Source organism: Schistocerca serialis, chromosome 2, assembly GCF_023864345.2.
Source record: "Schistocerca serialis cubense isolate TAMUIC-IGC-003099 chromosome 2, iqSchSeri2.2, whole genome shotgun sequence".
NCBI lineage: Eukaryota > Metazoa > Arthropoda > Insecta > Orthoptera > Acrididae > Schistocerca > Schistocerca serialis.
This window is the reverse complement of record NC_064639.1, coordinates 755875058-755888941: the sequence shown is the minus strand read 5'-3', so window position 1 is coordinate 755888941 and position 13884 is coordinate 755875058. Positions and strand designations below refer to the sequence as shown.

Below are 13884 nucleotides of genomic sequence, written 5' to 3'. Positions count from 1 at the left end.
GCCAAGTAGATCAAAATACCATAACGTTGGCTGGTATACTTGATCTACTCCTACACCAGATCTTCTAGATTTCTGAACTTTGGATAACTCTTTTCGGTAAACAGTTCGCTGACAGACTAATTTACTTGACTTGCCTTCATGAACTCATCTTTCAGGAAAGCGTAAATAGCTTCACATGTGTTGGGTATTATTTCACTCAATGCTTGTTTCGATATTGCAGATGAAAATTCCAAATCATTGTAGCTCCTTCCTGTTGCTAGGAATCTTAATGTTACTGCCAGGCGTTCATGAGGAGAAATTTCCCTTCTCATACAAGTATTTTTCTCATAAAATGAGGGGTTACATGCTTTAAGAGATAATTATAAGTTTCGACATACATCCGCAAATAATTTCACCAGTTCGCAACGAAATTATTTTTTTATTACCGTTTCTCTGTTTGCCGAGGCGCCAACTGCCCGCAATTTTTCAATTAGAGCATTGTATGCTGCTGTCTTTTTGTCTCGATCACTATATTCTTTACTTTTAATCTTCCACAAACATGGGTGGTTTCTGTATATTTCAATGAATTCACTTACAAACTCTCGAGAACACTGACGAGTATCAGCCATTTTAATGCCCTGTGCACACAAATACAAACACTAGACTGAGCAAACAGCTGTTTCGCGCCAGATTTGCGACGATCTCCTGTCCACACGCTCCAACTTGTCTGCGCAGATGTGGTTTGAACCGACAGATTTGAGAGGTTTCGCTCAAACCTCCAACTCCAACTTCCAGGTTTGCACACACCTCAGGTTGGTACAAATCTTCTGTTCACACGCAACGATCTGTCTGCGCAGATGTGATGTGCGCAGACAGATCGTTGCGTGTGGACGGGCCTTAAGGGCATTGAGGCAACGTGTGAGCCCGAGAAAGCACGTGTGTCTATGTATAAATTCTCGTGCGTACCCTTTTGTTTCCATTTCTCTGTGATTATGCATGAAAAAGAGGAATCGTATGGACATAGTTTAAAAAGGATTACCAAATAGAGCAAGGTAATCCTCGCAGATAAAACGTTACGTTTGAACGGGCCATTTCGTGGTTTCAACAAGGGTTCAAAGCGCATGTCTGAAGTGGTTTGTCTTTGAGAGCCATATTTATCGATAGCGTCATTTAGTCGAATGAGTAGCGTCTGATCTTACTGTCTCCACGAGGTTTCCAAGATGGCTAAGAAGAAGGATGGCGATAAATCAGCGCAAAACGCTGATTCCAATAAACAAGACAAAACAGAAAATCATGATGACGGAAAACCTAACTTCGATGATCCCGAGGGCTATGTGGACAACATTACTGATGAAGGTATTGTAGTCTTATAATTTGGGGCGTTAGAAGTTGGCATATGGTCTGTGCTTTTCTACTAAGTTGCGTGGATAAGAGTTATTTACAACATGTGATCTGCGATTTAACAAGAAATGTGAATAAACCAAATTCGGCGAAGAATCTGAATTCCCGAGCTCAGAAAAAAAATTATTTGCCGGGACAGTATTAGAGGTTAAATGCATGTGGCAGCTGCAGTTATCTGCTATTTTTACATTTTTGAGCGGAATAGTGCTGGTGAATGCAAAACATTGTAAAATTGACGTGAGCTTGACTCGAAGTACAGTGCTAATACATCTTAGTGAGGTATGTTGGTGAATGGTAAGAGAGAATCACGTCTTGTGTGTTAATTTATCAAGCATTGGATAAAAGGGTATCACCGACGTTATACGGAATATAGCATTACATATGTTGTGCGTTAAGGGTGCAGAATTCGCCCCTTGCCTTCCAGTCATACTTTTTTTTTTCAAGATCTGTCAAAACATAACTTTGTACATGTCTTACAGCCTAACCCGACCTACGTGATGTTTCTCTATCAACTTGGATGGGCCTACATCAAATGACTGTTAATTGGGCAGTTCTTGCGCTCATATTTTTCATTGGAAATTATGCCATTGATTGCAAAGTGTAGTTATATTGTAAAAATTCAGAAACTGAATGGTTTTCCTCCTGTCAGAATTTTTTGAATTATTATTGGTACAAAACACAGGAAAACGCTTATTTAAATACTATCTGCCGGTTGGCCAAAGATGGAGTAGATTACAAATGTGTCTGTCACCAGAACCAAGATACAGTGTGGTAGATGGCATTATTCCGCATCACACTCTAGGCCTTCAGTTTTCTCCTGGGGTAGATGTTTCTCGTATATTTTCGTGTCAGTGATTGAAATACCTCAAAACACCGGAACTCATTCATTAGTGGAGAGCATAGATGCTGTATAGTCTCATTCCTCAGACCATGAGATTTGTAACACATCGTACATTTATGTCTTGTGCAGAAGTTGGAAATTATACCGCAATTTACAAAGCCTTAGATCCAATTGGGATTGCAAAGGTGTTATTTTACTAAAGAAGCTTGCAAATATTTGTGACTGATTGTCTGCATTTCTATTTTTTTATACCAGGGGTAGTTATGGTATGTGACTTGCCATTCTCTCCAACCTTACTTGTCCTAGCAGTAATGACAATTATCATGGTAGTCTGATTCATCATACATGTATTCAACTAGTGCCCCATTTCTTAAAACTTGTATTGTCTCTTGTTTACAGCTTCTGCTGTTCTCCGTATGTTTGCAATGGAGACTACTGTTGTTGTCACACAAATCATAATAAGCTATTATTCATGATCTATTACAGAAAATCACAAATGCCATTCATTTTGTATATGTGTACATTGTGAAGTTTTGAATTGTCAACTGCATAGAACAAATTGCTGCTGTATTTAACATGAGTAACTATAATGTTGAAAGATTGGATCAAATCTTAGGAAAGATGAGAATATTTTAAAACTTAAGATGCTGGGCATATGCTTGTATGTTGGGTACAGGTCAACAGATTTAGAATCAATGGAACATATTTAACCAGAAGGCTAGATTATGTCAAAAGGTGGAAGTCTGGTTACAAGTTGCTGAAGCCAATGAATGTAATGTAATGGGAATAATGACAATTCATAAGGCATGTATTCTGTGCATATTGGATTTCAATGAGTGACTCATGTCCACATTTTTATGACATCAAAGAAGACGGGTGGTATCTGGTTATTTAGTCCATTTATAAATATTTTAATTTTTTATGTGGTTGCCTTATATTTGAAAAGTTCAAAACAGTTTTTTAAAATAATTTATCTTGCACCTTTACTGGATGGCGGCCATTTTTATTTGTATGCGCACGACGATTTTTCGGTCTGGTGCCCTAGGTTAAGTTACAACATTGCAATCGACATTATTGTTTTCTGAAAAGTGTCCTCTACAACCTTGTCTATTACACAAAATACCCTAAGTTCAATAATAACAGGTCAAAATGACCTCAAAAGTTTGGGTACTGTCCAGATTTTCAGAAGTCCACTTTTTAGGCCCAAAAATAACAAACAAAGAGTGATTTATGAGTTTACTTTTTCCTATAGTTAAAGATTGTACACTACTTGCTTCATATAGAGCAAGAACACTTACAAATTTTTTATGAATTTTTGAAATTTGAAAATTTTCACTTTATGTAAAGTTTGGAGTTAGTTGTCTCAGGTGGGACTGAATATAAAAATATGCTTTTTGCACAGTTTGTACACCTATATGAAAGCAATGTACTGTACAAATTTCAATGTAGATATCTGACCGCGAGAGTCATTCCATGTCAAATCAACACACTTCAAATAAAAATTTTACCTCACCGTCTTAGATTTTGCAGAAAGTTGGTATACTTATAGTGGGTGCTGAAACTAAGAAAAATACCAAATTTCAATTTTTTACCTCAAACCTTTCCTGAAATATGGTCATGTAAACTTTTCAAAAACTGGCCAAAAATGTGTGAATGGACTTTTTTAAATAGCCCTAGAATCTGCCCTAATTGAGCTAGAGAACTGGGAAAGGTGTCATTTTGCAGCATTTGTCATGTTCTTTCCAGTGATGGACAAAAAACCATAGCTTCTAATTAATAACCTTTTCAAAATGGTAATTAATATTTTGATTTAGTTTTTTTTTGCAAAAAGTACATAATTGAAAATTTTGAAAATATTTCCATAACTACTTCAACTGTTGTAAATCACGTGGCAAAATATAAATGTGGGATGATGATGGGTTCATAAAAAAAAATTCCGGACTCTTGTTTTTCACCAACGGCCCTAGTTTGACCAAACTGACCTTTAAGGTAGTACGTCAGTAGAAGACCATATACATAGGGCTTGATGTCTGTACAATGATTCAGAGACTGGAGCCATTGTTGAGATGTAGTCTGCATTGTTACCTTCTAATGCTTTGTGTGCCTACAGCATTATTGTGCACTGTGGTTTTAATGCACATCAATTGTTACCTCTGTGTTGACCAGTCTGTATCTATTATATTTAATAGTTCATTTTCAAGTAAATCGATACATTGAAGGACAGTTTATAATTGGTTTTTGTATAAATATGGAAGTAAAAAGTGCAGTCCTGTAAGAGTGCAGTGTTGTAATCCATTGAAGAAGTCAAATCGTTTTATTAGAGGCAGAAAAAAACTGAGAAATGTCACAACATGGATGCCCAAATTAATTCCTCAAATACCAAGTGGTGCCAAGATTTGTGATAAATGTAGTAAAGATGTAACCAAATTGAAAAAGACACCAGAGCCCATCAGTGATGAGTGTTGAAGAATCTTCTGGATCAGAGATAATCATCCGAGACCAAGACCCTGACTTCACTCCAACTTCAGTAGCTGTTAAAACATTTAACACAACACTTCAAGAACTAGGTGAGTCCCCAATTGACAAGAGAAAATTAACATCTAGGCATTACGCCAAATCAAAAGTGAAGAAAATCTCATCAATGACACACACACTTTTCGTTGCTCCTGAAACTTCATCAGATACTGATACTGATGAATCCGTTCTAGAAAAACTTAAAAGAAACTTTAAAAATTCTATAAGTAGAACAAAACAACTAATGATTCTTACAAGTTTACCTGAAAAGTGGAGTGTCAGGAAAATGAGGGAATTTAATGCTCCTAATTACATTGTTCGGCAGTCCAAAAAAATTTTGAAAGAGAAGGGATTCATGGAAGGTCCAAACCCAAAACCAGGGAAGTGTTTACCAACAGAAACTGTCAAAACTGTACATTCTTTTTATGAAAATGGTTGTTAGCAGGGCAATGCCAGGTATTAAGGATTGTGTGACAATTACAGAAACAAGTGGAAATAAATCAGAAATATCAAAATGACTTATTTTGTGTAACCTTGAAGAAGCTTACAAGCATTATAAAGAAAAGTTTCGTAACGTAAAAATAGGTGTCTCTAAATTTGCTGAGTTGAGACCAAAACATTGTGTATTAGCTGGCAGGAGTGACACACTGTCTGCGTGTGCACAACTCACCAAAACATAAAATTATTGTAGAAAATGCCAAACTAAATACAGTAACAAACAGCGGCTTAAACAAATATAAGCAGTGCATTGCAAAAATGCTTTGCAACCCATCATCAGTTGATTGCAACATGGGAAACTGTGAATACTGCCCAGGAGAAACTGTCATATGTAAAATTTTGAGACACACTTTTCATGAAAACTTAATTGAACAAGTTCAGTTCCGACAGTGGGTGTCAGTTGACCGATGAATCTGGAAATTGTTCAGAAAACTTCTGAAGAATTCATACTTATTTTGTAGTAAGATGTCGACTTTGATTCGGCACGACTTCATTGCCAAGCAACAACGAACATTCCTTAACTCCACAAGAGAAAACCTTATGGAATCTGAATTTGTTGTCATATGTGATTTTTCAGAAAATTATAGTATAGTTCTACAGGATGAAGCTCAGAGTTTCCACTGGACAAGACAACAGATTACCATTCATTGTTTTGTTATATATTACAAACAGGAAGACAAAATTGAGCATATGAGCTTTGTCATTGTTTCTGATTGCTTTGAGCACAATACAACTGCGGTTTACACCTTTAAAAAGAAGCTAATTTCATATCTAACAAATAAATTTCAAAAGATTCCAAAAAAGATATACTATTATTCTGACGGTTCTTCCGCTCAGTTTAAAAATTAGAAAAACATCCTGAACCTTTGCAGTCATGAGGAAGACTTCAACATAAAAGCTGAGTGGCACTTTTCAGCCACAGCACATGGAAAAGGGCCTTGTGATGGAGAAGGGGGTTCAGTAAAGAAACTGGCAGCTCGTGCAAGTTTGCAAAGGCCATACCAAAATCAGATCCAAACCGCACGAGATCTATTTGAGTGGGCAGTAGATAATATCACAAATGTTGATTTTGCATATTCCACTCAAGAAGACTATGCTGCTTCAGAGATATTCTTAAAAAGCCATCTTGAAGAGGCATTGACAATCAAAGGAACACAGCAATTTCACACTTTCATTCCCAACACTACATCAAAATTAATAGTCAAATACTTCTCAGGTGATATGCAGAGTTGGGAGAGGGAAGTAACTACATCACCAGACAAACTGAAGTTACAAGATGTATCAGGCTATGTCACCACTGTATATGGCAGAAACTGGTGGCTTGGGTACATTTTAGAAAAAAAACGAAGAACTTGATGATGAAGTGAAAATAACTTTTCTTCATCCATGTGGACCAGCTAAGTCATTGTCTTATCCTGCACATGCAGATGTCCTGTGGGTGTCAGTTGTGGGTGTTCTCACAAAAGTGAATCCATTTACTCCGACAGGGAGAACATACATTCTTAATGAAAGTGATGTAAACCAAACCCAGCCAGCTTTATTAAAATGTAATATGTGAAGTTCAAAGACAATTTATTGGGAAACTGCTTTCAACTCAAAAATTAATTTTTGTCTCAGGTTAGTATTAATGTATATTTTATAGAAAGTTGTTTCAAAATTATTGTTAGTACCTATTGTGTTAAATTTAGCTCTGTACAGATACCTGTTACACAAAAACAAGCATTGCGTATTTAATTTGTTTAATAGTTCCATTTCAAACATCATGGACCAGAACTATTATGTAAATACTTGTACTTATCTATACTTTATTTCAGTTTGTAGTTAAATGCTCAATTTCTTGTTTTTGTTATATCGGTTATTATACTGTTAGTGAAGTTGTATGAAATTAAAATAAGCAGTCAACTTAATTATAAAATATGCTGATTAGTTTTGGTTTAATAAGGTGATGTTTTGATATTTCTAATATTTTTTTTTACTTACCTTTCAGTATATTTTAAAGAAATTCCTGTTTGTTAAAGGTCAGTTTGGTCAAACTAGGGCCGTTAGTGAAAAACAAGAATCCAGAATAATTTTTTTTAACAATGAACCCCATCATCCCACATTTATATTTTGCCATGTGATTTGCAACAGTATGAAGTAGTTATGGAAATATTTTGAAAATTTTCAATTATGTGCTTTTTCCAAAAAAATTAAATCAAAATATTAATTACCATTTTGAAAAAGGTTATTAATTAGAAGCTATGTTTTGTTGCATATCCCTGGAAAGAGCATGCAAAATGACACCTTTCCCAGTTCTCTAGCTCAATTAGGGCAGCTCCTAGGACAATTTTAAAAAAGTCTGTTCACACATTTTTGGCTGGTCTTTGTAAAGTTTAAATAGCCATATTTCAGGAATGGTTTGAGATAAAAAAATTGAAATTTGGTATTTTTTCTTAGTCTCAGTTCCCGCTATAAGTATACCAACTTCCAGCAAAATCAAAGAGGGTTGAGGTAACATAGGTGTGTTGATTTGACATGGAATGACTCGTGAACAAAGATATAAATTTTTGAAAATGAAGAAATAACTCGCATTACTCTACAACTGATCTTCTGGCTGTTGCCTATTTAAATGGTTTATTGTTGCATTGTGATAAAATTTGTGACATATTTAGTTAACACTATCACCTAATATTCATTTAGTTTATTTTTAATAATGCAATATTAAACAATAAGAGCTTTCACTTTTGTTTTATGGTAATAAAAATGCCCATTTACGTTTAGGTTTATTGTCAATAAAGAATTAAATTATTGCTGGGTGTGGCATTGTTGTAGTCAGTCTGTTCTGAAACCTCTGTTACAGTGGATGTACATACTTAGAGTGTTGAATGTGTTATGTGCTTTGTTCTGTGTGTGATATGTAATTAATTTTGGCAGATTAAGTGTAATGCAATAATATGGTTGAACAGTGCTCTGTGGAACAGATAGCAAGTGAAGTGTGTCACAAAACAGTTTACAGTTAAGTTTCAAAAAAACTTGAAAAAATGTCGGTTACTTTGATGAAGTTAGACAAACTTCATTTAAATTTCGAGTAAGTTCTGGAACACCAGTGTGTGGCTATCATGAGAAGAAATATATTCTGAAGTACAACCATATTTTTGGAAGAAAGTGCTGTGGTCCACTTTAAGTTCATAAAAAGTCTGTTACTGAAAGTTTGAGGGAAATAAAACGTACACATTTGCACTTGTTATGTCAGAGTGAAACAGCTTCTCAAGTGAAACATAATGCGATTCCTAGAAATTCCCTGTGCCCAAATTGTTACTCAAAAATATTTGTTGTGGATCCAGAACCAGAATCATGTAATCTTGTTAATGACATTTATATTTGTAATGTAGAAGGTGTTAGCATACTGGATTTTGCTTGTTCTAAGTTAGACATATCTCCTGCTCTGAAAATAATAAAATTAAGTAGCAGTAAAAGAAAAGCAGCTATTGAAAATAAGGTTCAACAAATTTCAGACAAAATTAGAAGAGACTTGAAGTCGTGCTTTAATAATACAGATACCAACATTATCTGACACTGAGTATTTGAGCTTAATAAAGAAATTAAAAATTAAATGTTCAGTGACATCTAAAGAGGAAAAAGTTATTTTTAGTTTGCTCCCTGACCCATGGTAAAGAGAAAACATAGTTCATGAATTCAATTTTTCTCATTGTTTGGTTAAACTAACCCAAAAATTAGTGAAAGAACAAGGCATTTTTCCAGTTTTAGGAAAGAAGAAAGGAGTAGCCTAGGTATAAGTGAAGAAACAATTAAAAGATCCAGCAGTTTTTTGAAGATGATGAAAACAGTAAAACGTGCCCAGGTTGCAAAGATTGTTGTTATTGGAATTAAAGTAACAAAGCAGAATTGACTAGTGCTGTCAAATTTAAATGAACTTCATGTAGCTTTCAAAAAATCTCATCCTGAATGCAAAATTGGAAGGTCAAAATTTTGTGACCTCCACCCTAAGTGGTGTATTTTGGCTGGATCCTCATGGACACACTCCATATGTGTCTGTTTATAGCATCAAAGTGTCAAACTGATGATTGTGAGTGCAAAACTCAGTGATCTTAACTACAAAGAGTTACTAGATTTAATGGTCTGTGACAATAACAGTTATAACTGCATGATGAGTTTGTGTAATGAATGCCCTGGTAAGGAAACTGTTATTGAATTGTTTCACAAAGATGATGAGGAAATGCCAGACAGTATTACCTTCAAACAGTGGGTCACAACTGACAAGGCAGAAATGATACAGTGGTTAAATCTCAGGAAGAGTACTTGGAATCTTTAATTGATAACTTACAAAAACTCAAGTTACCACTATATTTTAAAAATCCAAAGTAAGTTTTTGAAGGACAAAATAAGCACAACTTCATGAAACTGAATGCATAGTGCTAGCTGATTTTGCAGAAAATTTTACATTTGTGATTCAGGATGCAGTACAAGGTTAGTGTTGGGTCAGTGACCAGGCAACAGTGCATCCATTTATTCTGTACTTTAAAAATGAGAAAGATGAAGTTTGCATTCTTCAATTTGCATTCTAATTGACTACTTGGAGCACAACACTTTGGCTGTAATGTGTTTCAAAAGTATATAAGAAAATTTTCCCAAGGTTATGAAGCTGATATAGTTTCAGATGGAAGTGGTAGTCAATATAAGAACAAGAAGACTTTGGATTGGCGGCTGAATGGCACTTTTTTGCATCTTGCCATCGTAAAAATGCAGGGTCGGACGAAGCGTCTGATCCCACCCGTCGGCTTTGACCCGTGACGTAAGGCTGTTGTGGTGTGTGACGTCACTACGGCGCGGAATTTAGTTTGTGAGAGTGGCGTGTTTGTAGGTGTCATTTTGATGTGATCGGTGGTGTGTTAGGTGATGTTTAAGTTCCGGCATCTCAGACCAGGGACGGCTGTATGTGGAGATGTCATAAGGATAACAGGTCAAGGGAAGTGTTTGATCCCGATGTGTGGCTGTGAATGTTGGTATTGATATCGGGAGATGTTTTTGAGCTATGTAGGTCAAGGGAAGTGTTAGGTACTAATTTATGGAATCGAGAGCTGCTGTTGAGCTATATAGGTTAAGGGAAGTGTTAGATTCCAGATGACATTGTGTTTAGTGGTATTTGGGGAGTTTGCGATGTCGGTTTTTTCGTCATTTTGCGTGGTTTTGTATGGGGGTGGGTGTCTAAATTTGTTTGTATTTAGTTTATCCCCCACCCAAAAAACCCCTATTTCCTGCGTTTGTCCCATTAAGTGTCATTAGGCTTTTTGTGGAACGTGTGTGTGTTTTTTTTATGTATTTTTGTCCTCATAATGTGTACGTAACGACTTTATATGCGCCATATTGGAATTGTGGTTTATGGTCGCTTCCACCATATTTGTGACGTCATGGGTCAAAGCAGACGGGCGGGATCGGACTCTTCCGTATTTCCAAAATGCATATGATGACGTGTGAGGTACAACAAAGCATGAAGTAAAGCCAGCCTACAAAGACCATTGTTTTTGTGCATTTTTACCACCCTGCCGGCCCAAGAATATCACTGAAGAAATCTACCAGTGACAAAGTTTGGATACCAATGAAAAATGTTTTAAGGAAACTTTCAGTGCTTGAACTTACCACACCAACTGGGAGGTCTTATTCTTTATCACAGAAGCTGTCTGAAGAAATAAGTGTTCTTAACATTCACCACCAGGTTTAGGAACAGTCGCATCTCAAAGGATTTTAATTGAAAATATTTATTTTAAGTAAGTCAAAATAATAAAATGTTAATTTCAGTAATGTTTCCATTTTTTGTATATAATTCAGTATCTTACTTCAATAATTGATTATATTCCACCAATATCACACATGAATAGGCAACAGCTATAGGATCAGTTGTAGAGTAATGTGAATTATCTCCTCATTTTCACAAATTCATATCTTTGTTCACAGTCAGATATCAATGTTGAAATTTTTATAGGACATTGCGATCATATAGTAGTACAAATTATACAAAAATCATATTTTTATATTCAGTCCCACCTGAGATAACTAACCCCAAACTTCTCAAAAAATGAGAATTTTCAACTTTCAAAAACTCATAAAAAATTACGGAAACATTTGTAAGTGTTGTTACTCTATATGAGGCTAGTAGTGTATGATATCTAACTAGAGGAAAAAATACTCTCATAAATCACTCTTTGTTTGTTATGTTTGGGCCCAAAAAGTGGATGTTTAAAATTGGATACCAAACTTTGGAGGTCATTTTGACTGGTTATTTTTGAATTTAGGGTATTTTGTGTAATAGACAATGTTGTAGAAGACGCTTTTCAGAAAACAATCATGTCAATTGCAATGTTGTAACTTAACCCAGTGCAGAGATACTAGTATTTTTACTAACATTTGTAAACTGAAACATCATTGCGCACTTACAAATGGCCACCATTCAGTAAAGGTGAAAGGTAAATTAAAAAAAAAAGTTTTGAGCTTCTCAATTATAGGGTAATCTCATAAAAAATTAAAATATTTAAAAATGGTCAAGCAACCAACTTCATTTGGATTGACCCGCACTGGTTTATTATTATCAGCGAAGCTATGTAATGCAACTGTTCACAATGTAAAACTTTTAACACTCTTGCTTATTTAATATCTTACTCATATTTTTACACAGCTGTCTTAGTTGCGCAGCAAGTAATGATTTTGTTAATAAATCTGCAAACTGATTTTCTAGATCTACTCTTGAAATGGTAGTTTCACTAGCTGTAACTAATTATCAAACAAAGAACTGTCAGAGACAAATGCTTTGTTCATCGGTGATATTCACAATTCTGTGTGTGTCGAACAGCAGCTTCATTGTCCACTTATGTGCAGGGTTTCCAATCTCTTAGCTTGAAAAGCTCAGTTAAAAGTATCTTCACCCAGACTGTTTCTTGTGCTGCTTCACTAGCCGCTACGACTTTAGCTTCTGTAGTAGAGATTTCAATTGAAGTTTGTCGCCGACACATCGATCTGACGGATGCACCGAAGTACAGGCAGAGATCATCCAGTCCCTAGATCACCTCCATGATCTGCGTCACTATAACATTCAAAAATGCATTTGTCATCATCACTTTTGTAAATAAGTCCATAGTTATATGTGCATCTCAAATAGCAAAAAATTATTTTTACCGTAATTACGTCATGTTCTGTTGGATTTTCAAGACTTCTAGATACTATTACAACAGCATGTTCTATGTCTGGTCTTGTCCCACACATCAGGTACATCAAGGATCCAACTGCTCTTCTGTAAGGATATTTGGTGTTGATAGGGTTCTCTTCCATGCCATCATCCTTGATAATTGGAGTTGTTACAGCTCTACAATCACTCATTCCAAAGCACTCCAAAATGTTGTTGGTATAGTGACTTTTGACTTGAATGAACCATACTTTTCTGTCATTTTCCAGGCCCAAGACATATGATGCTGGCTTTGATTTTATTTTGAATCCTCTTTCAATATCTTCAGTAAAATCATTAAGCTCACTGTAATTGTTTGCCATAGTCAATCTGCCATCAACATAGAGTACAAAGAAACTCTTGTAAGAACCATTCTGTCTTATAAAGAGGCAAAGATCAGCTTCACTTCTCTCAAATCCTAATCCTATTGCATAATTAGTGAATCTCTCATTCCATTCCTTATCAGGTTGTCATAAATATAATTTCCTCCAGGTCACCGCAAAGAAAGTTAGTAGTCACATATATTTGTGTAGTGTTCATCTTCTTGTTGTCTGCAACACTGAGCAAATGTTCGAATAGTTGACATCTTTGCCATAGGGCTGAAAGTTCGTTCATAATCAATCCCTTTCTTTTGAGAAAATCCGTTCCTAACCAATCTTGCTTTGAATCTGTCCACTGATACATCAGAATTAGTCTTCAGTTTATAGATCCACTAACATGGAATTACTCTCTTCCAAAGTCAGTTTTTTTGCTGCCATTTCTCGATCCATTGCTGCTTTTCAGTCACCTCGTCGACTTGAATTTATGGCTTCATAATAAAATTCTTTTTCTTCAGAGGTCATTCATTAATTGCATTACATAGTCGGTCTTTTTGGACATTTGTAGCGTTAAACATTCTTGCAGTTGTGGCGTAATTCTTCCATCATCTGATTGTTCTAATCTCTCTTCAGTTTCGTCCTGTAAATCGTCATAATTATTGAATTCATTTTCTCCTGGACAACTAAATTTCACTTTTATCTTAATTTCATCTGATGACTCTTGAGACCCCGAGTGAGGGGTTCATAATTTTATCTTCAAAAATAACAGCTTGTGATTTCATTAACTGACTATTTTCTTCACAACAGATAGGATAAGTCATCAGACATAGTCAGTCAGAATCCCTTTTACTGCTTTTCGATAAATTTTCCCCCTTAATTGTTTTGGAATGTGAGCATAATGCTTAGACCGTATTATACATAGGTGCTTCATGCCAGGCTTCTTTCGATACCATATTTCATATGTGGAGAAGGTCCCATTTGATTCATGTGATTCATGATGGATGTACCAGAATGTATCATTTCAGCCCAAAACAACTGAAGAATGTTTCCATGAGCATCATAGCCCTGGTTGCTTCAACAAGATTATGATTTTCTCTTTCACAACATCCATTTTGCTGTGG

General features: G+C 35.5%; 1 protein-coding gene across 1 annotated transcript in view; it reads left to right on the top strand.

The window, feature by feature from the left end:
* Positions 1–1155: 1155 nt before the first annotated feature.
* LOC126457951 (eukaryotic translation initiation factor 3 subunit B) overlaps positions 1156–13884 on the top strand; it is a 68741-nt gene continuing 56012 nt past the window's right edge. The window contains exon 1 of the mRNA XM_050094683.1: positions 1156–1335. Within this exon, the coding sequence (XP_049950640.1) occupies positions 1200–1335 (136 nt within the window). The 5' untranslated portion in view covers positions 1156–1199. The remainder of the gene's footprint in view (positions 1336–13884) is intronic.